The sequence below is a fragment of the Taeniopygia guttata genome, chromosome 20 (genome assembly GCF_048771995.1).
Source record: "Taeniopygia guttata chromosome 20, bTaeGut7.mat, whole genome shotgun sequence".
Taxonomy (NCBI): Eukaryota; Metazoa; Chordata; class Aves; order Passeriformes; family Estrildidae; genus Taeniopygia; species Taeniopygia guttata.
In genome coordinates this window covers 6,971,603-6,996,027 of record NC_133045.1, presented here as the reverse complement: position 1 = coordinate 6,996,027, position 24,425 = coordinate 6,971,603, and the positions used below count along the sequence as shown (strand labels likewise).

The window sequence follows — 24,425 nt, the reverse complement described above, 5'->3', positions numbered from 1 at the left end:
GAGTGGGAAAAGGCACCCTGGAGCATCCCGGGAGGACACAGTGTTCCTCCTTATCTTTGAACTGTCTATTTTTTCGCAGAACCAAAATGAGCCAGACCTCAGGGTCCTTGAGCAGAGTGTGACCACAAGATGTCACAGTTGCTTTGCTGCGATGTGTGGTCCTGCCTTTCCCGTGTCCCTGGTCCTGCCCTTTTCCCAGCCTTCACCCCCCAGGTATCCCTATGAACACACATGCTGGTATTCAGGTTTTTTGCTGCTGTGTTTTGTTTATTGGGATTTTTTTGTTTGTTTGTTTGGGTTTTTTTTTTTTGGCAAAACAAGCTTCTTCATTGTGTTCTGAGCAAGGTAAGGCATTTAGGTTTCCAGCTCACTTACGGGTTATTCATGGTATAAAATCTAAGGTTCCACAGATTTATGCCCTTGCTGTAGGTCCAGCTGGCAGACAACAATTTTGAGTAGAGCCAGAGGAAAAAATCTAAGTGGAAACAAACACTTCTTGGTGCTGCCAGAGTTACTGCTCAGTGTCCCACAGACCACAGGTGCCTTTGCCAGATGGTGTAGCAGACTCAGAAAACACCACAATGTTGTGGACTTGAGAGGTTTTTGTTCTTTATAGCCTATTGCTAAATGTATTTCTTTTTCTGCCCCAGAAAGCTGCCTGCATAGCCTGGATGGGGTCCCAGGGGCTGATGCTAACACCAGTTCACCCTGAAGTAGAGCAAGAAAGGAGTTTAGTCGTAGAAGAAGCTGATGAGCCTTGCAGGACCCAACTATGGGTCTTTTGGGTTAGTCCCTTCTAGTGTGCACATTGAATTAAAGACCTAATTCATGGCCTGTGCAAGCAATTGCTATGGATGCTCCAAACAAACAACACTTTCTTTCCTGCCCGCCTGGCTGGTGCCTCTTCCCAGCTGGAGCCAGGCAGAGTTTCTCATCTGGCCCCTGTGCTCCAGGGCACCAGGAGGAAAGCTTTGCTCCACCAGCCACACAGGAAAAACAAACCCCTCAGCTATAAAGTGGAGCTGCTGAGTGGAGCAGCAAGGACACAAGGGACCTGGTGCCTGCAGGAAGGGCAGAGGAAGCAGGCAGAGGTTTGCTCTGCCTTCTATGCTCGTCATTCCTTGTCCTCCAATTCCTGCCAGTGCCGTGGGATCCAGCCACTTCCCCGGGGAAGGTGCTGCTCTCCCACCTTTCTCTGGAGGGCAGAGCCCCACGTGTTTTGTCCCCAGGGGTGGCTGGGACAGGGCTGACCTTAAGCCCTTGGCCCTTTCCCACCCAGGGGAGCATGAGAACACCCCGGGGCCCCGGTGGTTCCCAGCTGGTGGGAGGGCTTGGCCTGGGACAGCGGGTCCCCATAGGGGATGGGCTCCGTGGCAGCTGGGTGACTGTGTCACCTTTGCCCACAAGCGGTGGCTTAGCATGAGAGCATCTGGCCAAGGGGCAGGTTTGGTGGGAGCCAGGGAAGGCTCCAGTAACCCCTGAGCTCATAACTGAGGAGCAAACACTGTGGTTGGTCCTCATCTCCAGGTGAGCAGGGTTGGTGGCTGGAACTCTGCTGGGCACATCCTGGGGGCCAGGCAAGTCAGTCCCCTGGGGACTGCACGTCCTGGCCTGTACATCTGGGAGCTTCTCAACAGTTTGGGAATCCTGACTGTGGCTGGGTTTTCTCTGCAGTGGATTTGCTGGCTACTGGGAATTCAGAAAGGTTCAAGATTGAAACTTCCTCTTCCTCTGCTTGGACTGTGAGAAGAGTCTTGAAGCTGTTTGTGAGCCCTGCACAGAGTTTCAGCAGGGAGCAGCAGCCTGTCAGAACAGATGAGCAGTTACCAACTGGGTTGCTGGATCCTGCTGTGCCTTTTGTGCCATGACTGATGTCTGAAAGAGGAAAAGGTCCCTTTCACTCTGAGAGAGATGCCAGTCCTGCTTGCTAGTGGGCAGTGCGAGGAGTAGTCATCTGATTTCCCCACATGGAATGATGACACCCCAGGTTCCATATGATCCTTGTTCCATCTTCGTCAGCCCATGTGTCATTGACTAATTTTTTTTTTCACCTACGTGTCATTAAAATAAGCCTTCTCTGCAATAAGGGTAAGACCAGAAAAAGTGTATAACCCAAGCAGTGCTGTGCATCCTGGCACTGTTCTGTGGTGCTATTATTCCCCAGGCTTCACTCACCAGGTTTTGCACACTTCAGGGATTGCCAGTGCTGCTGATCTGAATTGCCTTAAATATCCTGGGTTTTGAGTCCTGGTTCTCTGGTGCTGCCTTGGTTTCCTACCCTGCCTCTGCCAACAGCCACATCCAGGATCCTCTCTCAGAGCAAGAAGGACTGGAACATGGAGAGTTTTCAGGCAAGTCTGGGGCACCTCACTGCCACTGGGTACGTAGAGACAGCTTTATCCCTCTCTGTTCCTCTGTCTTGATAGCTATTGTATGGCTTTTTCACAGAAAACCCCCTTTCCTAGTTAAAATTGTCCCTCAAAGGATAGCTGAGGCTGGTGTCCAGCAGTGGGAGACCAAGATTGCCTGGCTGGGTTTAACCCTCGGGCCAGGCTCTTCTCCCCTACATGTTTTCTGGTTTATGAAGAGTCACTCCAGACGTGAGGCCTGAGAAATTATATCTTTTCTCAAATGTTTGTTTCAGTTAGACATTTGAATAGCTTTATGGGACATTTCATCCTATCTGTAGTGGCCAAATTCTTGTCCTTGGAGAGTTCCTCTGGCACTGCAGCTTCAGTGTGAAACTGTTTTCTCTGTTTGTCACCCTTTAACATATAGATTTGTGTTTGGTCTCCTTTTAAGAGGCAGGAAGAGCACCACTCAACTGCCTCTTGTCCATGTAAAATCTTTGAAATACAGAGCTGGTCTAATTTCCACAGAAGCCAGCAGCCTCCTCTTTCTCCCTCCAACATCCTCTAAGTAAGCACTAAAGCCTCAACCACTGCCAATGAGGTGACCCCTCAGAATCTATTACGGTTTTTATAGAATAACACAATGTTTTCCCGGGCTTGCATTAATAGAGGAATAGTTGCATCACACTTTGTATTTATTTTCCAATAAATGCCATTGACTTCCATGTCCTGGTTCTTCGAGGGGAGATCTCAGCCCCAGCTACTCAGGGAAGTTAGCAGGGAAGAAGAGAAGGGTGAGACCAGAGGCACCCAGAGGAGGACAATATAAACCCCGCTAAGTGATCATCTCAAGAAAGCCCCCTAATCAGCATTTAGGAACTTCCTCTGCTAACACACAGGTACTTGTTTTTGCAGGGTGAGAGCTCGTGTTTACTGTGGAGACTTTCTGTTCCCAAAGGTGTACAGAACTATGGCAGACCTGTGGTGGATTTACTCCAAACCTGTCCCAGCAGATGGCAGGGAGCTATGGACCTTGTTTCTGCAGTGTTCCTGCATTACAGCAGTGATAGGCGGCCTCTTTTACAACTGGATGTTTGCTTCCCTGGAGTACTCCTGGCACCTCTCCATTGCCACGGCCATCTCCTTCAGCCTGCTCCTTCTCCTGACTCTCCTTTTGGTGCACCCTGCCCGTTGTGTCTTCAGCATGATCATGCCCACGTTGGGCACCAAGCAGGGCCGGAAGCTTCTCTTCTCGACCTGCATCATGATCGCAGTGGTGAACATAACACCCAACATCATAAGCAACATTAAAACCATACTGCAGGTGATTCAGTGCATCTGCAAGAATTCCTCTGACAGCCTTCTGAACTCAACTGCCTTGCTAGAGAAAGTTTCCTGGGAGTTTGGGGATGCAGTCCAAGAAGCCATTCCTTCCATGTATAAGCCTATGAATGGACATTTTCGCTTTTCATTGCTTCAGAACAGCTCTTTGATTTACCAAAAAATGCACCTTGCTGGTGAGAAAATTAGCAGAGAGTTCTTGTCTGCTGAGGTACTGGTCAAAGACTCTGTACGAGTAGCCAACAGATTGGCTGCTGGTTTCTTCATGCTCTATCTCTGTTTTGAGTCCACCTGGTATTTGAAAAATTATCTCACCAACCTCCGCTTCGACAATTTTTACATCACCAAGAAGCTGGAACATTTAGCCACGGATAAAAGAGCAGCTCATCTCCTGGTGGGCTCATCCAAAAAACTCATCCGCCCTACAGGCTTGAAGCTGTCCAGGGAAGAAGTGGTGCTGTGCCTCGTGCAAGCCATGCTGGTCACGGTGGCCCTGATGCTGATGCTGGTGGTGGTGGCCATGGACCACTTTGCGTTCAGCGTGGCAGACACGGCGGTGAGAAAGGCAGCTCAGTTCTCTGCTGTGCCCGTCACCCTCAGCATCAAATACAAGGTGAGAGCTGGGGTGTCCTGCCCTGCCCTGCCCTGTGTGGGGACCCCACTGTGAGTCCCTTCAGGGAGGTGGTGGTGGGGATTGCAGTCTTTAACTCTTATTTACACAATCCTGACTTCCCTCCCCAGCAGCCAGTGGGATGAGCAGCAGCCTTTGGGGGAGGAGGCAGTGGCACAACCTCAGCTGCTCAGGGGCAGCTGGTGACCACTGAGAATGTTTCCTCATCCTATTGCGTGGGCTGTTTCTTCAGTAGAAATCCCTGCTTGCTGGCTCTGTTGTTGCCCTCTGCAATCCCTTCCACAAACTTCCCCAGTTTCTAATTCAATATTCTTTGGTTTGGTGTTTTAACTTCCCTCTTCTGCCGCACAGCCTGCCCCCTTCCCCAGCCCAGGATCCATCCTTAGTGCAGATACCTGCTTACAGTGGAATTACAGGAAAACAGTCAGGGCTTAGAAAAAGCCTCTAATATTCAGATATTCAGCCAATAATCCCATGGTCTGGATGGTGTCTTTCACCATAAATCTCACACAGGGAATGCCTGTTTTGGTGTCTGCTCCAGTGGATGAAGATGACAGATAGGACTGGCTCTCACCCTGCCCAGTGCTCAGTGCCTACACATTGCACTGTTACTCCTGAAGTGATCAGACCCTTCAGTGTCCTTCTCTTGTGCTCTAACAATGATACCACACCCCCAGGCAGATGTTTCTGTAGTAATCAGTTGATTTTGGTGTCTTCCCTCCCCATTTACATTTTAACCCTCCTTATTTCAGGCTGAAGTAGGGATCATGCCCTTTCTATTCAAAATCTTCTGGCGTCCTTCTGAGGCATTACTGCTCAGTGACTTCAACAAGACCTACCACCATCACCTGATCTTCAGCTCTGCCCGCTGCAGGATCAGCCCCCCCACGCCTCCCAACCCCTCTGTGCTGCTCGTGGTGGGGCTGCTCTTCTGCATCCTCTATGGCACCGTGTTCCTGGAAACCTACGCACGGCGCCTGTGCCGCAGCATCGCCGCCTCCTTCTTCCAGAGCTGGGAGGAGAAGAGAGCGCTCCACCTGTACAGGAAACTGTCCAGGAGGCACAGGAAGGAGCAAAACTCTCTGAAAGGGGATGTCTGATACCACAGCACAGGCTTCTGCCACTGGAGCAAACATTTAGTTTTCCAGAGTTAGAGAAGTGTTTGGAGCTCAGGGAAAAAATACTAAAAAAAAAAACCCAATAACTTAAAAAAAAAAAAGAAAAAAAAAGTTGAAATGTCACATTTTTGCATTAATTTGAGAAAAATGGGCTGCATTTCCTTCTTTTGTGTTATTTTATTATCTAGAAGAAGGCATGGAGTCAGCTGTTGAATATCTGCAGCACTAGGCAAGGCTAACTGAGAAACAGATGGGAGTTGGGGTCTGGGAGGAGCTCATTTACCTTCTCCATCACATGTGTGCTGGAAGAAGTACAGATTCCTTTATTTTTTAAGTTATACCTTCAGGCAACAAAAAGGAAAGTTATTTAACTTGATTAATTTAATTTTCAATGAGTTTTTCTTTTCAGGTTTTATGCACAGAAACCTGGGTAGAGCAGATAAATTTAGAAGATAGTTTATTCACCAAAGAAAGTGTCACTTCAGCCTGCTGAATTAAGTTCAAAATTAATATGACCATGAGAGACACACCCTGGGCATCATTGGTGGAATTCAGCACGTGAGGGCTTTAATGACTGTTCAAAATAAAATATAAATAAAGTAGCTGCAGGACCTCAGAGAGAATGAGAACAGTCAATAAAGGTCAATTTGGGTGTCAATCTCTTTAACCAAGAAGTGATAGGATGAGAGGAAACAGCCTCAAATTGTGTCAGGAGAGGTTTAGATTTGATATTGGAAAAAATTCTTAAAGATTTACCAAGCACTGGCAGAGGCTGCCCAGGGTAGTGGTAGGGTCACCATCCCTGGAGGGATTTAAACAACACATAGATGTGGAACAGGGGACATGTTTTAATGGTCCCTTTGGCAGTGCTGGGTTAATGGTTGGACTTCATGTTGGGCTGTTGGGTTGTTTCAAGCCCAGAAACTATGTTATTGTATCTGAACTCATAAATGCATCACTTGGACAGCATCTGAAATGTGTTATTTTTGATAGAGAGACAGAGTGGACACCTCTGTAGGAGCCAGAGGAGAGGGAGATAAATCCTGACCAGGTTAAAAACTAAGCAACTTCACAGCTTCATTTCTTCAAAGCATGTCTATTATTTTCTTCCCTTCTTCCATTAAAGTCTTCACTAAGGTAATTATTTGACATAATGCACCTCAATGAGATTAAATTACAGAAATTAAGTGGTAGCTGCTGCCAGATGCACTGAATTTTCTCATCTTCTGTGGTACTTGAAACAAGTGTGTTTGGATTGTATATTTTAAGCATCTATCTTACAAAACCTTAGTGAATTCATCTCCCTGGGGTTTTTAATGTCCTGTTGCTCTGTTGATTAATCCAAGCACCTTTGTGCCTCTACAGCAACTGGGGGCTTGTCATGGTGTTTCTGTAGAAAATGCCCTGTGCTCTTCTGTTTGGGTGAAAGCAAAATGATTTCCACCGAGTAGCTAAAATTATCTGGAGCTGGGGGTTGAAATAGATGGGAGGAGAGAAGCCCTTCAGGCAGCAAACCATCCCAGCAGCATGTTGTCTTCCAACAAGAGCAACTTGAAAAGGAGTTTTTCCTCAGCAAGACATCTTTTTGACATCAGCCATGTTGTCCCTGGTGCCGAATTGGGCTGTCTTGTTTTCCCCTGACAGAGGAGGCAGAGCTGATGAAAATTGCTCTGCTGTCCTGAGAGGCATTGTTCAGCCAGATAAAGGTGTGACAAAATAGAAAACATTGCCATTATAAAGCTGTATTGCCCACTGGAGGGGTGAGCTGTCTTGCCAAGGTTTGCTTGATGGTGCAAGAGAGAAATACTGAGCAAATTATCCAGCAGGAAATGTTAATTTATTCACATATTTTTTATTAAGTAGAACCAATGTACAAGTCTCATTATTTGCTGAGGGATTTTCATCCCTCAGAGCCCCTCCATACTCACACCCTCACTCCTGTTCATCAGGGCTCTTTGGTTTCACTCAGCACATCCCTCCCCTCCCACAGGCAGAGGAATTGGGGAGCAAGGCTTTGTCCTGTGTCACTGTCCCCCCCCTCCCCGGGGAAAATCCCTGCTGGTCAGTGCTGCTCCTACCCATTCACTCATTTGCTGTCCCTGGCTGCAGGAAGTGTTTCAGCACCCCTGGCTCCTGGGTTTGGGTGCTGGTGAAGTTGAAAGTTCGGGGTCAGAGGTTGGTGTGCCACGAGGCAGAGGCAGGGCTGGGGTGTCCCAAGGGGGCTGGGGAACCTTTGGTGATGGGCTCCAAACTCCCTGGCTGTGGCTCAGTGGTGTCAATGCCAGCCCCCAGCTTTGCTGATGCCATGGCCCTGCTGCCAGGGAATTGTCACTCACTCACATCTGCTGCAGCTGCCACCAGGAGATGTGGCCCTGGATCTGTGCCATTCTTCCCTGGAGTTACCACCACACCAGGAGCTGTCAGCCTGGCAGGACACACAGTTTTGCTTGCCTGGTTTCTTCTTTGCACTTACTGAGATTTGAGGCTTCTTAATTATCTAGAGAAAAATTTTGATCACAAGAGAGAAAAGCCCATGGATTGCTTTTTCCTCCACCAGTGCAAACCCAGGGACAGAAAGACACTCACACATAGGACAAGTTCTACCCTGAAGCCCCTGATTCCCTTGGAATTTTGTGGTGTATTTTAGTGAAGGGATGGAGGTGAACTGACTCAATTTCTCAGCCTCAGGTATATTAGGTAAAATATACACTAAGTTCCTGCTAATGGCTGGCTGGAAGGCAAGAATGAATGGCCTTAATATGCTGAGGTGCAAGTGTAAATAATCCAGCTCAGGCAGTCTCTAGGAAAGATCTCATTCACAGCCACAAACCTGCACCTACCAGAGCAGACAGGCAAGCAAACAAAAACCTTTCTCCAGAAGCATTTTCTGATTTTTAAGCAAACTCCACTTTTATTTCATTTATCCTATCTAGAGTATTTGCACTGTAATTGCAACGGAGAAGAGACAGTTCCATGCACAAATTTTAGAAAAGGAAATATTACTGGGCATTAATAAATGCAAAAACCTACTTAATAGCATTGTGCATATGATTCATAGTGAGAGTTTCTCAAATCCTGGCTCTTTCAGTTGTAGACTGTGTCAGGGTTTTACTCTGAACTCAATGCCTCACATTTTGCAATAGAAAATTTCCAAATTGTTAGTAATTGGCTTTCAGCCTGCAACACAACCAGTGGAAATGAGGTAGAAGCAACACTGGTTATCCCAGAAGGCTGCTAAAAGCTGGAATGTGGGTACAGAAACTAATAATCCTCCAGGCATGTTTCTCAGCCCCCTGATTTCCTGAACTCTGAGCACATCACTGACTCTCAGTGTTCAGGTACTCAGAGAAGCCCTGAGATGTGTGACTTCAGAAAAAAACCTCAGGGGTTCACAGGATAACACTGGCACGTTGAGAAGCTGAGGAAATGGAGTCAGCTCACCTCCATCCCAAGCCCTTCCCAAGGACTGAGGCAGAGGCAGTTCTCTATTTCTTTGCTGATGAGCAAAGACTAAATTGCCAGAAGAGATGTTTTCAGCACACAAACTGAACATGAAGAAGTACCAGGATTTCACATGTTTTTTACCTAGATTCTATTCCAGTTGAACATTTTGTAATTCCTCATCCCACCTGGAAAGCTGGGGAGATGCTGTCATATGTGAGAAGGGAGAGAGGCCAATTCTGTGAATTTATTTCCCAAGAGAAGTAAAATGAAAAGGCCAGGGGTTCTGACTAGTCAGGGTGATCCATAGCTTGGATGAGAGGTTTTCCTTTGAAGTAGATTGAAAAACTGAAGCAGCCAAGTTGAAAGGCTGAAAGCTTCTTCTTTTGCATCAGGAATTAAGCTGTTCAGACAATAAAGTGGGAACTCTGTGAATTATAGTAGGGAGCAGGTCAAGCCAAGGTTGTGGCTGGGATGGGATGAATCAGCTTTTCCTTTTACCAGGAGAGGGAAGAAATTGCTCCATGTGCTCAATGCTTTGTGCTCTGCACTGCCAGGGCATCAGCAATGCCAGGTTCATAACCACAGTGAGGGAGGGAGGAACTTTGGTCCCATCTAGACCTTTCCTAAAAACAGATGCCTAAAACCATGTGAGTTTACTCTCCCAGGAGCAGCTGGTGATGCACGTGTTGCCCTGGGCTCTGCAGGAGGTGAGTATGGTGCTCTTGTTGGGGCTGATGGGAGGAAGGAGATTTCTCTGGCATTAGAATAAATTCCTCTAAGAGCAGGGAGAGATTTGCCCTCTGCTTGGACACTGCAATGAGCAATGCACACAGAAAAGACTAAAAACCACAAATTGGGTGGAGGCCCCTGAGCAGTAAGAGCTGCTGCAATTTCACCATCTTTTCTTTCAGACTAACCAGAGCAGCTCTGAGGGGTGAAGGCTGATGGAACAGAGACATTTTGGGGGGGAGATCTGCAGCAGCAGGACCAGAGATGTCAGCTTTAGTCAGGCTTTTTTCTATCCTTTCATGCCCTAGTCAGTTGTGTAGGATGCAGGGATGGAGCTCAGCAATGAAGAACTTTACAGACACCATTTCCAGTGTTTCCTGGCTGTTTGCACCAGTGCCAGCCAAGGACTTGGAGCATTTTGTCCCCTCCATTTTGTCACACCTGCTTGGTGTGACATCCAGCCATGGCATAAGCCCAGACTTGGACACCAAGTGAGAGTGGGCTCGTGTTTCCTCCCTGCTGCATGTCGTGGCTCTGCCTGCATGGATGGGGAGCAGGAGCAGAGCTGGAGGCTGCTGTGCACTCCCAGGGCTGTGCTCAGGTGTGCAGAGTGTGCTGTACCAAGTGCTTGTTGTTACAGAGTTATGGTGTTGACATTTAGATGTCACAGAATATTAAATAACCCATAATTACAGTCTAATTGTTCTGCCAGAGTTTTCATTCCTTCATAATATTGCATGAAGAGCTTTTATCTCCCCTCAGCATTATTGTGGCTATTATCCCCCCAGGATGCCCCTCCAGCACTCATCCCCCCAGATTGCTGTTCTGGGAGCTGCCAGTCTCTGTCCTGTCTCCCCTGCATGCTGTCCTCAGGATGAGCACTGGGATGGGTGGTTCAGGTGGAATGTGTCACAGACAGTGCCCCAAAAGCACATAGAAGAGGTGTCATTTCTCACAGCACACCTCCAAGCCTTGCTGGTTCTGGCAGAGGCTCAGCTTTGGCTGCCCAAACCACAGTTTCCTCTTACAGATATCAAGACTCCAGAAAGAGTGGAGCTCCCAGCGCTTCCATTTCTTTGTGCTGCCCTGAAAGCCAATGCGTCCACCTGCTTCTCTCTTCAGGCAGATTTCCTGGAGGACTGAGCACACTGGGGCAGGTATCAGAGTTTATTGGTGACAGCAAGAGTTGTGAACCCTGACTGATGCTGCAGCTGATGCCCAAGTGCTGCAGGGGCCATGGGGTGTGCAGGTGATGCCATCCGTGGATGTTGGGCTCAGGGGGAGGGAAAGGAGCACGTTGGGCCCTTCTCCCATGGCACTTCCAGGCTCCCACAGCCAGCCCAGAGCAGCACTGCTGGCCACACAGCCTGGGAAATCCCCCAGGATGACAATGTTTGTTTTCACAGGCTTTGTAAAATACACTGTGTCCCATGCACACTTGGCCTCACTCAAACCTGCACAGAGCATCCTTTTCCATTTTGGTATTCTCTGCAGAGCTGGATAATTCCCCAGTGGTCTAGTTCATTGATTTATCAAATCAGTCCAATGCATGTTGCTGCCAAGTTGGGTTTTTTGGGTTTTTTGGGTTTTTTTGGTTATTTTGGGGGGGTTTTGTTTGTTTGTTTGTTTGCTTTGGTTTTGTTTTTATTTTGTTTTTGGGTTTTTGGTTTGGTTTGGTTTGGTTTTTTTTTTTACTATTCAGGCTGCTCAGCCCTTCCAGGACCTACCTGGAGCAGAGTTTGAAGGATGCACTTATTAAAATGTTAGTGGGGACAGTTCACAAATAAACTATATTCAGAAATGAGAGGCTTGTGAATGGCTGGCCCTGGCCAAGCCCCTCATTTGCAATATCTGTTTTCATCACTTTGATAATTTTGGGGCCGTGAGAGGCTTTTTCCTTGAGGTCTCAGGCTGTGAACACAGCAAGGAAGCAGGAGAAGGGCAAAGGAATAATTTTCCTGTTTGTGAAAGTGGCCTCACTTGACTTTCTTCAAAAGCTAAAATTACAGTTATTAGCTGAAGAAAAATCACCAGTTTCTTTGTGTCCTGAAGGCATTTGAAAAACACGGTGCATTTAATAGCAACAGATCTTTAAAAGGGATTTTTCAAATAAGAGAGGAATGTACCCAGAAGCCAGGAGGAAACTCTGGCAGTGAGACAGGGAGGGGAGGATCCTGAGATGACCCAAATTGCTGCCTGTGCTCCCTGAACCTGGAATTAACAAATCCCTGTCCTCATATGAGCATGGGGAAGCATCCTTTCCCTGGGACAGCACTACCCCAGGCTCGATGTGACAATGAGAGTTTGGAGCTCCTCAGGCCTGGCACCACCAGGTCTGTCCTGTGGCTGCCCCACAGGAAACGCTGCCTGAAGATAGCCTCATCTTCCAGCCTGGAACAGTTTCACCCACAGAAATCCCCATCACTGCCTTCATCTTAATTGTCTTCTATTCCTTCTGTCTTCAACATTTTCCATAGTGCTGCTCCCTTCCACATTTCTGGCACAGATGTGATGCAGCCCAGGTCTGTGAGATGCTTCCTCTAGGGTTGTTCACAGAAATCAGTAGAAAACCACCAGGGTTTTTTGGTTTTTTTTCCCATATTTTGCATTTGTTTAATTCCTTGACAGCTGCCTTTTTTGCTTGATCTCTGAGGGCAATAACCCAGAAAGCCCCAAAGCAATTTATTTATTGGCTGTGACTCCAAAACACATGAAGGTGATTTTGACAGAACTTCTCTCTCCTTGGTCTTTCTGATCAACCAATAACTGCTGCTATGTCAGACTGGCTCATTCCCCATCTCTGCTGGCACTTGTCAGCCCTCAGGCTGCTCAGCAGAGCCACCAGCACCTTCCTGCCTGGTCCCTGCTGAGCTGCAGGAGTGCAGAAGTGGGAATCACCTCCCCACCATCACTCACAACTCAAAATCTGGCCATTTCCTAGGGCCCGGTGACCAGTGTCTCAGAACCACTTGTGGTTTTTGTAATTACACTTCTCCACATTCACTGGCACCGCATGACACTGCCACCTCTGTGCCCCAGCTCTAGCAGCAGAAGTTTTATGGGTTTAATATTTGTAGCAATGAAGCCCAAGGGAATGGAAAGAAGTTTTTCACAGATTTAGGTAGGAGGATCAATTTCTTTTAGCTTTGTTTTTTTAATATATGAAGCCTCAGAGTTCTTTTCTGTTCACAGGACTAAGGGAGCTGCCCAGTGAGGCTGTGTGAGAGGGATGAGCTGCAAGAAGATGTCATGGTCATCAGCCACTGCCTGAGTACCCAGCCTGTACTAACCTGACCATGGAGCTGCACAGACACCCCTTTCCAAAAACCCCTTTCCCTGCCAGCACCCAGGGAGGTGGCCATTCCCATTTGGGGATGTCAAGAAAATTAAGATTTCTCTCTGCTGATGTTTCAGAGAGTGGGTGGTGGCAGGTATTCATAAAGGATGGTGGTGCCAGGTGATGTCAGCAGAGAAAGAAATGCTGATGTGTGCTAAAATAACAAAACATGGACTTTTAACTGAAAAAATCAATGTCTTTGGCCATCAAAACATTTATATTTAAATCAAGATGGAAGAAAATATTTTTGTAAGTGTCAAGCTGGGTAGTCTCTTAAACACATGCCTCAGTCGCATCCTGAACATCACAGTTACTGAAGGAGTCTGTAAAGGGAATATTAACCAGTCATCACAGCAAACCTCACAATTTTGACAACCTCACAACTTTGACAACAGCCAAGATATTTGTAGCAGCTATAAGGGAAACTCAGAAGGGGGAAAAGAAAGTGTTTAGAACAGGAAGACAAAGACCTAGGGGAGATTATAAGAAACCTCCCCAAGTTAGAAACCCCAGAGATGATCCTGCAGATTGTCATTGCTATGGGAGAAGAGGGTACACAAAGTGAAACAAAAAGACAAAAAAATGTTTGACGAGGACAAACAGAGGTGTCCCCTAAATTCTTTGTGACATCTTTCACTAATTCTTCCTCGAATTTATCTTGTACTCCCCCTTTATCTGAGTATCCCCACATTCCACCTTTGGTAAAACAGAGGAGTGGTTCTCCCCAGGGACAAAACTGGTAATTTTGAGGGGCCCATCCTCCCATTCCTAAATTTGTTGCCACCCAGTAACTCTTCTCTCCTATTGTACAGGTTTCAGGTTTTCCTGGCTCATAACATCTTGCATTAATATGAGTGTGTGCTGCAAAGGCTCAGGCCATGGTCTGGCCATGCTTCACATTTTGGTAGCACTTTAAGCACGGATCAGTTATCCCCTTCCATGGAAGACTCAACAGTACCATAAGGCCCCACAGTTTTATTATCCCTCTGCCTCTTTTGCCTACCAGTGCAGAAATGGAATTCCATGTTAACTGACCATTGGTGGAATAATTTGTTTGAACGAGCCTGGTGAAGAAGTTGGGGTTCATGTTGCTTTCTTCTGCATTAGGTCTGTTGTTTATACCATGTATGATTCCATGCTTTATTAAGCTAATACATTCAGTAATCCAGGGAATGCAGATTTCAGCAATGCCCATAAACCCTAAAATAACAACCATGGGGGAAAAAACCCTCACTCCCTTATGATAGTCAAGGCCAAAGCAGAACCAAATATAACTGCAACCCAAAAAGTATTAGCTTGATTTAAAGCAAAGACACTAATCAATAATATAAAGAAAAAGGGGAGGGATTGTGGAAAATGTTTTTGTGCTTCATGTCAATTGGAAATGGAATCAGCAAATTCTTATATCTGCTGCATTGAAAGTAGATGCATTCCCTGGGATAACTACAAAGAATGGTTTTGAAACTTTCTGTTTCAAGAAATAACAAAAAAAAGCATCAAGAAAGAAAAGAGAGGAAGTATAGTAGATTGAAGAGATGAGGTGGCAAAAATGACTGATGCTTAGAATAAAATAGAGGAAGCTGTGGTAAAGCTACGGGATATTGCAACAAAGTGACTAAATGCTTATGTATAATAAAAAGCTTGATGCAATTGTACCAGACTAAAATTATTTAGCAGACACTGGTGAAGGACCTCCCTCCAGATGACCATGAGCAGGACAGGGAGCCTACAACCACCTGGAAAGATTATGAAATTGTTGGTCCCAGCTTATTGATATTTGCTGATTCAGACTAACACAAGCACACTGGAAAATGCTTTGTAGGCTTAAACCAGTATATATACTCTGGTGAACTTATAGTGGTGTGTGCTGTTAGTGGAGCAGTGACAACCTGGCAACCCAGTGCTGCTTGCTTGCTTTCTTTAAAATAAAAAAATATAAAAAATAAAATTTGGTTTGACGATCAAAATTTTATATCAGGCAGACACACATTCCTCCCCAGCCCAGCCCCAGCCTGGTGATTGACACAGAGCAGCTCAGGAACAGGCAGGAGGAGCTGCTTCAGTGGGGTGCTTTAATGCTGTTGTTATCTGCACTAATAACTGCTGGATTGTCTGTGCCACAGAGCAAAGCAGCCAGGGAAATGATTATCTGCAATTATCTTGCACCGTGTTCCAGGTCTGAATCAAAACAAAGCTTTTTGCTGCTTTTTTTACTGCAGCAGTCTGTCTTGGTTTCCTGATCCCACAAAGCCAGTTCCAGGAATGGGTTTGAGGAAGCAAATGAACCCCAGCTCCCTTCTCAGGACATTTGTGCCAGATTTGTCCCTTCTCCTCTCCCACACACTGTTGTATGACACAGTCCACATCCCGAGGACTTGCAGCATCACTGTGAGACAGCACTGGGATGAAGTGCTGGAATTGTGTTTGGGTTACAGTCACTCCAGAGCACTGAAATACACAACCCCTTGGATTATGGGAGCAAACACACGTGCCCACACTCCCAGTCCTTCCCACAGAAGGGCAGTAAGGACAGGAGGTGCCATGCCTCCCAAACCCGGGGCTGTAGAGGGTAGGGGTGTGAGGCTGTCCAGGACACAGAAGGCCTGGCACAGGCTGCCAGTGGAGCCCTAAGGAAACCAAATGGAAAGAGAAGAAGAGAATAATTGTCCTTTAAAACTGACCCAAAGGTGAATGAAATATCATGGGAAGTAGTGAAAAACTACATGGATTGTTGTCTGCCAAAGAACAGCACGGCGTTTCCCTGAGCAAAGAGGGAAAATACTATTTGCCACAGCAACTGAAAGTCTGGGGACAGAGTGCTGCTCTTTGGACTGAAGCCAAAGGCATTTTATCCACCCAGGTTTTTGCAGCCCAGGTTTAAAAATTTGCCTGTGAAATGCTGGAATTTAATCACTCAGCATCAGAATGATCCTTCACACTTCAGATACGCAGCTCAGTGTCTGGGATTAAAAGGACATCTCTGCCTTTAATTGAAATCTAATCTAATCAAAAAGAGAGTTCTCCTCTTGTCCTTTCCTCCACTCCACAGGTTAGAGGCCCCTTAGCACAATTTCTCTTTCAATTTGAAAATGCATTTTCCGACAGAGACGTTAGGAGCAAGCATGGAGCTGGCAGCAAATTGTGGCTCCTGCTGACCATCGGGGAGACACTGGATCTCCCAGCCTGACCACCAGGGAGATACCAGATACCCCAGCCTCATTGCTGGAAAGATTTGGAATCTCCCGGCTAAGGCTTCTCCCTCAGGAGTGTCACTGTGCTTGTTTGGGATAGGGGTGGCCACAGGAAAGACAGAACGAGGAGGTCACTGCCCCATGCTCAGGGATGCCATTCCTCTGCCCCAGCCCAGGGCAAACGGGAAAAGCTGTGGATCTCACTGGCATCGCTGTGCTCCCATCCTCCTGAGGATAAGAAATAAAGGACTCCTCACCCTCAGGTCCCCGTGCCCTGGAGGAACAGTGAAGTCTGTGCCTCGGATGGGGACAAAGGCACCCACGGACCGGGGTCCCACTCACTGCTGGGGCAGGTTCAGCCTCTGCGCCTCCCCACCCTGGGATTTCTCACCTGCACCCCCATCCCCTGCCTGGGCTCCTTTCCTCCTCCTCCTCCTCCTCCTCCTCCTCCTCCCCGGTCCGGCTCCGCGCTGCGCTAGGACCCGGCGGGCGCAGGCGGGGGATGCCGGCGGAGGCGATGCGGGGTCCCGGGGACCGAGGCAGCCCCGGGGGGCTGTGGGCTGTCCTGGGGGAGGCCTGGTGCTTCCCTAGGGTGCTTCCCGGCAGCTGAGGGGAGTCCTGGAGGGTCCCGGGAGCCTGGGGGTTCCGGACAGTCCCGGCTGGCTCCCGAGAGCTCCTGGAGGGTCCCGGGGACTGGGGGCATCCCGGCCGCTCCCTGCCCCTCCAGGCGGAGAGTTTGCAGGGGAGAGGGATGCAAGGAGCAGGGAGGCTGCGAGACCCGGGGTGAATCGTGGAGAAAAAGGGGAGGGAGGAGCCGGGGTGGGCGGGAAGGCGGGGAGGGGGTCGGGGCAGCCCCGGCTCCCCGCTGCCGCCGCAGGGTGCGCGGGGCTCCGCCGGCGGCTGCAGGCACGATGGAGAACGGCTCTGCCGCCAACCAGAGCCTGGGCAGGATGCCCCGGCAGCCCCTGGAGCTGCAGGTGGTCACCATCCTGCTGGTGCTGCTCATCTGCGGCGTGGGCATCGCGGGCAACGCCATGGTGGTGCTGGTGGTGCTGCGCACCAAGCACATGGTGACCCCCACCAACTGCTACCTGGTGAGCCTGGCCGTGGCCGACCTCATCGTGCTGCTGGCGGCCGGGCTGCCCAACATCTCCGAAGTGGTGGCTTCTTGGGTGTACGGCTACGCCGGCTGCCTCTGCATCACCTACTTGCAGTACCTGGGCATCAACATCTCCGCCTGGTCCATCGCCGCCTTCACGGTGGAGCGGTACATCGCCATCTGCCACGCCATCAAGGCACAGCTCCTGTGCACCGTGTCCCGCGCCAGGCGCATCATCGCCTCGCTGTGGCTCTTCACCTCCCTCTATTGCCTCATGTGGTTCTTCCTGGTGGACACCACCCAGGTCACCTTCTCGGACGGGGCGCAGGTCACCTGTGGCTACCGAGTCTCCAGAAGCCTTTACATGCCCATTTACTTCTTGGATTTTGCTGTCTTCTATGTCATCCCGCTGGGGCTGGCAACTGTCCTCTACGGCCTCATTGCCCGCATCCTCTTCGTGAGCCCCCTGCCCGGCACCCCTCAGCGCTCCTTCCTGGGCTCCGTGCACCAGGGCAGCTCCCTCAAGCTCTCCTGCCGGGGCAGCAGGGGGGCCCTGGGCTCCCGCAAGCAGGTAGGGGCTCCCCGTGGCTGGGCATGCTGGGCTGCAGGTAGTTCTGCCAGCTCGGGGCTTTGAGGGGCATTCTGGCAGGGGGCGAGGTGCCACAGTGCTTTGTTTCCCTTTGTGGAGGGAGTGGGGACTGTTGGTTTGCTGCAAAGGAGCCCCTCAAGCCCAGCTGGGGTCTGGCAGCACAGATGGGCTTCCCCTGCTCTGGTCGGGCTTGGTAGAGCAGGACAGGGCTTCAGCCAGGCAGAGGCAGAAGTGCAGGCACTTTTGCTGGCTAATTAATTATTGATTGCCCCTCCGAGGAAGAGAGGGCTGGGCCATGTTATGCCAGTGGGACTCACCTCTCAGACAGTGTCCTGCGCAGGTGAAGTCAGATTTAAAGGAGCAAAGAGAAGGGAGAACTGTCTTCCCTTAGAGCTCAGCCCTGGCTGCAGTGAGTCACCTCAGAGTAACAACGGTGTGTTTGCATTTTGGTGATTCCTGTGTCTCTCAGCTGCCTGCTGTCTCCCCATGTCCTTCTCCTCCTACCTCCTTCTGTCCTCATTGCTCTGTTCAGATGGACAATCACTGCCTCGTGTCCCATCTCTTTGGACAGGTCAGTATCTAGACATGGGACAGTCCCATTCTGAATAGCCAGGGTCCATTCAGCTTTCCTTTTAAAGGAAAGGGTTGAATCTGGGAGTTTGGCTTTAGTCCTTGAAATCACTAGTTCTGTCGTGATTTCCAGATAACCCAAAACAGACTTCAGCCTGCCCTGAAGTCCTCCTGTTTCCTGCTCAGGAACATGTTGCCTGCCTTGCACAGGAACCTCCATTCCCCAGGAGAGACGAGTCAGGGTCACAGAGGGGAAGCAAACAGCTCAGAGAACGTTTATTTCTTCATGAACTTCTAAATCTTTCCAGTCCAGCTTTTCCTCCCTTTTTCTCTGAAAGGTTTAAAGCAAGTGCTGACTTCTTCAAAAGCATTTGCCTGCTCTCCCATGACCACTGGCTGCTGCAGCAACCTCAGGTAGGGTGTCTGGCAGCGAAGGCTCTCGACTGGTTGATGGATCTCTCCTTCCAGAGCAGCTGCTGGAGGGGCTGGAGGGGCTGTGCTGCTCCTCCTGCACTGCTGTGCTGTGGAGTGGCACAGCTTGCTTCACACCAGTGGGTCAAGTGGCTGCTGGGGCATTCCAGCTCCTGGAAACATCTTGTGCTCTCTTTAGTGTGCAGCAGGAGTTTACTGGAGATTATCATTACCTCCCAAAATATCCTAGCATGCAAAGACTTCCCCTGAACGGCCTGACATCACAGTGCTGCTATCATAAGGAATAAAGATGGCACTAAGTTTTTAAACTGTAAAACCAGTTTTCCAGGGCTTCCAGTTGGTGGGGGAGTGTAGCTCTGGAGGTGCCTCTGAACAGAGGACAGCCACTCACATCAGCATTCCTCCTCTGGCCTCTCTTTGTAGGGGAACTGGCTCTTCCAGGCCCCATGCCCAGAGTTCCCTGGGAAAGGTCCTAAAGGGGCTCTCTCAGAGCCCATTTCTCCTGGATGGCTGAAGGAGATTTTCTGTGGCTGTGCTCCGACACAGCCCCAGAACTGCACTGCTTTTGGGGTATGAGGATGCCACTGTTCTCTCACTGGGGCTTCAAAAGCACCTAAATCCTGAGCAGAACATCACAAGTTGTGAGCTTTGCTGTACTTATCACTTCTACGAACACCTCAAAGTCCGTATTTCTCCTCCCGGAGAGGGACCACTAGAGGGAGTGAGATTACTAAAAAAAAAAAGATATACAACTCAGAATGATGGAGCAGGAACGAGGAGGGAGGATGCTGGCTGGGGAGAAGCATCTGTGGCTTCCTGGACAGGGGCAGAGGCTGGCCAGTTTTGTGAGACACCACTTGTACATTCTCTCATATCTTTCCCAAAAGGCAACACACTGTGGCAGCAAACAAACTTCAGTCTTAGCAACAGCCCCAGCACTCACTGTATCACTGCGAGATCTTATTTTTGGAAGTGTCCTCACATTTCCATTAAACCACACATAGCAAACCCTTCTATTTTGGCCACAGCTTGGAAATAGTCCCTTTCTTCTAGAGAAAGTTTTGTTGCCACAAGAAATGACTCCCAGTTTCTACTCATGACATTATAGGAAGACATCGTTTCTTTTGATGAAGTAAAAAAGCACTCCAAGAAAAGCTGAGAGACTCTAAATGTGATCCCAGTGCTTATGTCCATACTAAGAACTGGATTATTGCACAATTCCCCTTCTGACTTTTGAAACACCATGTCCTAGACATGCATGTGGCATAATGTCATACTTTAATCATATTTTCCTCTTTGGGGACATGTCTATTTTGTTAGTATTTTTTTGAGGAGGATTGTCATCATAACTAGCTGTTGAAATTATTAGGATGACTGGTGCTCCAGCGCAAAACTCCAGTTTCCTAAAAAAGCTTATGTTGAGCTGAGGGCAATTACTGCTCACTTCTGAATTCTCGGTTTCTTTTTGTTCTCAATATGTTTTTGTAGTACTCCCCTAGTGTGCTGGAAATTAAAGTAACCCATGGTAAGTAGCTAAGTAAGCCTTATATCAGCACAAGTAATATAAGATTCCTTACAGTCTCCTCTGCTTCCAGGGTTGCTCTGTACCAGGAGCTTATTCCCTGGAACGATATAGGTGGTGTAGGAAACCAGGAAACCCTAGGGAAGGAGATTAAATGTATCCCATGACACCCCTAAAACTGAGGTCCCCACCTTTAGACAAGTATTTTCCCCATTGATTTACTGTTATGTACAATTTTCAAATGTCTTTCTGGTACAGACATTGTCATGGTTATCCCAGCCTATTTCCAGGAGAGTGAATACTATTTCTAAAGAGATTTAGAGGCTCTTCGATGATAGATGAAAACCTATAGTATCTGGTTTTATTTATGCAAGATTATTTCCTGATTAAAATGGTTTCAGTGAGAAATAACCCCACGGCTTGTGTGTTTCTCTTAAATGCTTAGAGAGAGAAACCATCTACACCAGTGCTCCAGGTGGAAAAGCTCTGTTGGAGGTTTAGCACCATCTGGCTGTTTTTATTTTGCATCTCCCCCCACCCAGGTGACCAAGATGCTGGCTGTCGTGGTGGCCCTCTTCGCCGTGCTGTGGCTGCCTTACCGCACGCTGGTGGTGGTGAACTCCTTCGTGGACCCTCCGTACCTGAACACCTGGTTCCTCCTCTTCTGCCGCCTCTGCATCTACCTGAACAGCGCCATCAACCCCATCATCTACAACCTCATGTCACAGAAGTTCAGGGCTGCCTTTAGGAAGTTGTACAAGTGCCAGGAGAAGAGTGCTGAGCACCCTGCCCGGTCCAGCACCCCGGTGTACTACAGTGCAGTGAAGGATTGTTCCCACGACAGCTCTGACCACAACCTCACCGAGCAGGAGGATCTGAGCAGGCTCCCTGCACCTGCAAAGAAGAGTAAACAAATCCTGTGAGCATGAAGCAATGCAGGCAGTGGGAGTTGTGTGGCTGCACACACTGTGCTGGGAGAGTGCCAAGAGGAATTGCTTTGGCATTGCAGTGAGCTTCATTCAATACTTCTTCAGGGCACTTAGCAAAACATATTGTTATAGGCAACTTAATTTGCTTTTCCTTAGCACTAATTTATTCTTGTTTGGCGAAGTGTTAGGCAAGTGTCAATATTTAGCATCTCTAAAGCATCTGTTATTACATATAGCCACCCCATTTTTTGTTATGTGCAAGTGCTGAGCTGGGCCAAAGCATTGAAAGGAATCCCAGGAACAGAAGTGCATTCAAGTTAAAAATACTCACTCTTTTTTCGAGTGAGTCTCTCCTACCCAGATTGACACACCTGTAACACAGATACCCCATGGAAATACTCCTCGGGAGTCCTTTTGAAGTTAATGGGAGCAATTAGGCACTTGAGTGTGTCTCTCAGCTCAACACTCTCCGGTGAGGAATACACATCCCTACAGAGAAGATGAATCCCTCCAAGAGATGAAGCCATTGGCTATAAATGGACTCTCAGGGAGAGACTCCTGCATTAGGAACAAACAAAGTTGGGTGTCATGAGCCTCTGTGTGCCTCTGGAAACAGCGCAGCGCTGGTGGCACAGAAACCCAAGGTCCAGACCAGATGGATTTGCTACAATGAACAAACAAATCATGAACAAACTAATAATGAGTGTTCCCTAATTTCTTTTGGATAACTTTACCTTTCCTGTCGAAATTCCTCTGGTTGCTTCAGCTGGAAACTGCACTCTTGTTCTGTAAGCCCCAGTGTGGCATAGTCATTACCACAGCGCAGTGTTGCTCTCTGCCCCAGCTACAGGTGCATTTCAATGGCAGGTGAAGAAATTCTCTTATTTCCTGGGAATAATTTGTGAAGTCCATGAAGTATTTTGTGATTAGTGACACAAATGCTTATTGCTGCTGTCATCTTGAAAGCAAAGTAGATATTCATAACCTGCAGCATCCAGGAGACCAGTCCAAGGGCACTTGCCCCAGACTTGCAAAAGACTATCTGGACTATGAGTAAAATCAAAAAGATTACACATGAGCCAAACCCTTGGGCTCTTGCCAAATAAAACAAGTGTCTGCCACCAGTAAACCTCAAGTGACTGTGAGCTATTACTTGAACAGCCTCACTAGTCAACACTGGATAGAATTTTGCATCCACTTAGGAAAATATGTGTATGGTATTTTCAAGGCCACAAGACGTTAATTAACCAATCTGAATCTACAGGAAATCATTTCACTGGGTGAGTCAGGAAAAGACCTTAAGGTCCCTTCAGTGTGTTGGAACTGTCCAAGACCTATTTTGTTGTGTGTAGAGAGGTTTTGCATGTATGATTATTACATTGCATGTTATTAAACCATCTATGTTACCCCTAAAATAGATACAGGATGAGGGAAGAAAACATTGGCTTTTTGCAATTATTTTAAACATAATGCATTTGGAATTTAAGGATTCATGCTATTTTGCACTGTTTTGTGTATATTGTATAATGTGAATTTAAGAACAGCATTCTTATTTATTGTTGTTGAGAAAGTTCCACACAGAGATTTGGGATTTACTTCTTGAAGAACATGGAGGAGTTTTTACTAACGTGAGGATTTGCTTTTAACAATCTTTTTTATAGTACAGACTTCTTTTCCCTCCTTAGAACAGATTTTTTCTTAGCATCTCAGAAGAAGCCATTGATAAAAGCATGTGCAGACAACCCAGGGCAGTAAGGACCAGGGTGAGGTGGAGGAGGGGGAAGGGGATCCCTGTGTGACTGCTGGTGCCTCCCTGTCCTGTGTCCTCCAGCCTCCACCCTGAAGCTGCGAGTGCAGAGCTGGGTGTGGGAAGAGGATTTGCTGCCAGAGCTGTGAAACCCACCTGCATCCTGACCTGAGGCGTTTCTCAGGCATGGGATGTGCAGTTTGACAGACAGCCTTGCTGTCTGCAAACACAAAGAGCACCGTCATTCTGAAGTATCCCCAGCTGGATGTTTTCCACCTCCTCATCACATTTCCTATCTTCACTCTCCCCCTTTCTGCACCCCCACATGGAGACACCCTAAAAGCATTATTTTCTTAATTCAATTTCAGCCTCAGGCCAACAGCTAATTGATAGTTCTGAAATATTTGTTCAACATACTTGAGATTCAATTAAAACCTGGTTCTCTTCTCCCCTTTCTGCTTTTAGCTGCCAAGTACTGCATGACACGTTGCTATTTTTTGAGAAGTAATTGGCAGATAAATTCTCCTGGAACCACAAGATCTCCAACAAATGCACCAGAGCATTAAGCTCTGTAGATGAGGAATGAGTTCCTGGTCCTTCCCCCTGCATGTATTCTGACACTTTAGGAGGAGCTGAGAGACTTTTAGATGGAAGTGGAGGCAGAAGGTCACCACTCAGCTTGCTAAGGAGATGCCACTTGAGAGATGCAAGCTGCTGGAAAATAAATCACTAGCAGAAAGGAATTAAATAACTCATCACTGTAACTTCTTTTGGATATTCAGGGTCTGAATAAAAACCTTAATTCCTTATAAGAAATCAGAGAGCTCCCTTGAAGCTTCAGCCTGCATTACCTTGTACCTTGCAACATCCCACCCTGCTTGTAAAGTCTCAAGCTGTATTTTACCCTCAGCATTTATTTGTCTCAACAGCGTGAGTGTGGGCTGTGAGTTTATAAACATGCCAGGAAATAAAGAATCTATTGCTCCTAAGTAATTTATTGCATAGAAGTGCAATTCAACATGATCTAACCTGCTACTCTGCTATTAAAGCTCATTATTTCTAACCCTTGCCCTTTCAGGGGTTGTTAACCTGGTAAAACACCATCTGGTTTCTTCAATTACAAACAAGCAAGTCCCCTGGCAGGAGAGGAGGGATCTGGCAGTGCTGCAGAGCCCTGGGGTGAGGGGAAAAATTCGTGAGCAGTGCAGAGAGGAGCTTAGAGGAGGCAAAGCCTTGGGGAAGAGCTGATGGCAGAGCGGTGAGTGAGGTTTCTGTGTCTGAAGAACCATAGGCTGGCTGAAGCTCCTGACATTCATCAGGGAGTTTCAGTTTAGGAGACACCACATCCAGCACATTTACCCAAATTTGGCTGCTCCCAGTGATAGAGGCCACGCA

The 24,425-nt window shown here is 47.9% G+C and overlaps 2 protein-coding genes across 3 annotated transcripts; both read left to right on the top strand.

Moving 5' to 3' along the window:
• Positions 1 to 304: 304 nt before the first annotated feature.
• OCSTAMP (osteoclast stimulatory transmembrane protein) lies at positions 305 to 6,006 on the top strand. Of its 2 annotated transcripts, XM_072916967.1 has the most exons (4): positions 305 to 2,088; positions 2,195 to 2,380; positions 3,267 to 4,305; positions 5,076 to 6,006. In XM_072916967.1, the coding sequence occupies exons 2-4, from the start codon at positions 2,337 to 2,339 to the stop codon at positions 5,421 to 5,423; spliced, it is 1,431 nt and encodes a 476-aa protein (XP_072773068.1). In that variant the 5' UTR covers positions 305 to 2,088; positions 2,195 to 2,336; the 3' UTR covers positions 5,424 to 6,006. The 2 variants fall into 2 exon arrangements, with proteins under 2 accessions (XP_072773068.1, XP_041576222.2); XM_041720288.2 differs by having other exon boundaries at positions 305 to 2,380.
• A 10,987-nt stretch (positions 6,007 to 16,993) lies between these two features.
• Positions 16,994 to 24,004, top strand: LOC101233387 (thyrotropin-releasing hormone receptor-like). Its single transcript, XM_004177076.6, has 2 exons — positions 16,994 to 17,812; positions 20,897 to 24,004. Exons 1-2 carry the CDS (start codon positions 17,054 to 17,056, stop codon positions 21,275 to 21,277), a joined length of 1,140 nt encoding a protein of 379 aa, XP_004177124.6. The 5' UTR covers positions 16,994 to 17,053; the 3' UTR covers positions 21,278 to 24,004.
• Positions 24,005 to 24,425: the final 421 nt, after the last annotated feature.

What these genes read in the sequence shown, in the direction of transcription:
- LOC101233387 (XM_004177076.6), top strand. Translation starts at nt 17,054, where the DNA reads ATGGAGAACGGCTCTGCCGCCAACCAGAGCCTGGGCAGGATGCCCCGG. An exon ending in CCCTGGGCTCCCGCAAGCAG is followed by an intron (nt 17,813 to 20,896) that starts GTAGGGGCTCCC and finishes CCCCCCACCCAG; the next exon opens with GTGACCAAGATGCTGGCTGT.
- OCSTAMP (XM_072916967.1), top strand. Translation starts at nt 2,337, where the DNA reads ATGGAGAGTTTTCAGGCAAGTCTGGGGCACCTCACTGCCACTGG. An exon ending in GGGCACCTCACTGCCACTGG is followed by an intron (nt 2,381 to 3,266) that starts GTACGTAGAGAC and finishes TTGTTTTTGCAG; the next exon opens with GGTGAGAGCTCGTGTTTACT. An exon ending in CCCTCAGCATCAAATACAAG is followed by an intron (nt 4,306 to 5,075) that starts GTGAGAGCTGGG and finishes TCCTTATTTCAG; the next exon opens with GCTGAAGTAGGGATCATGCC.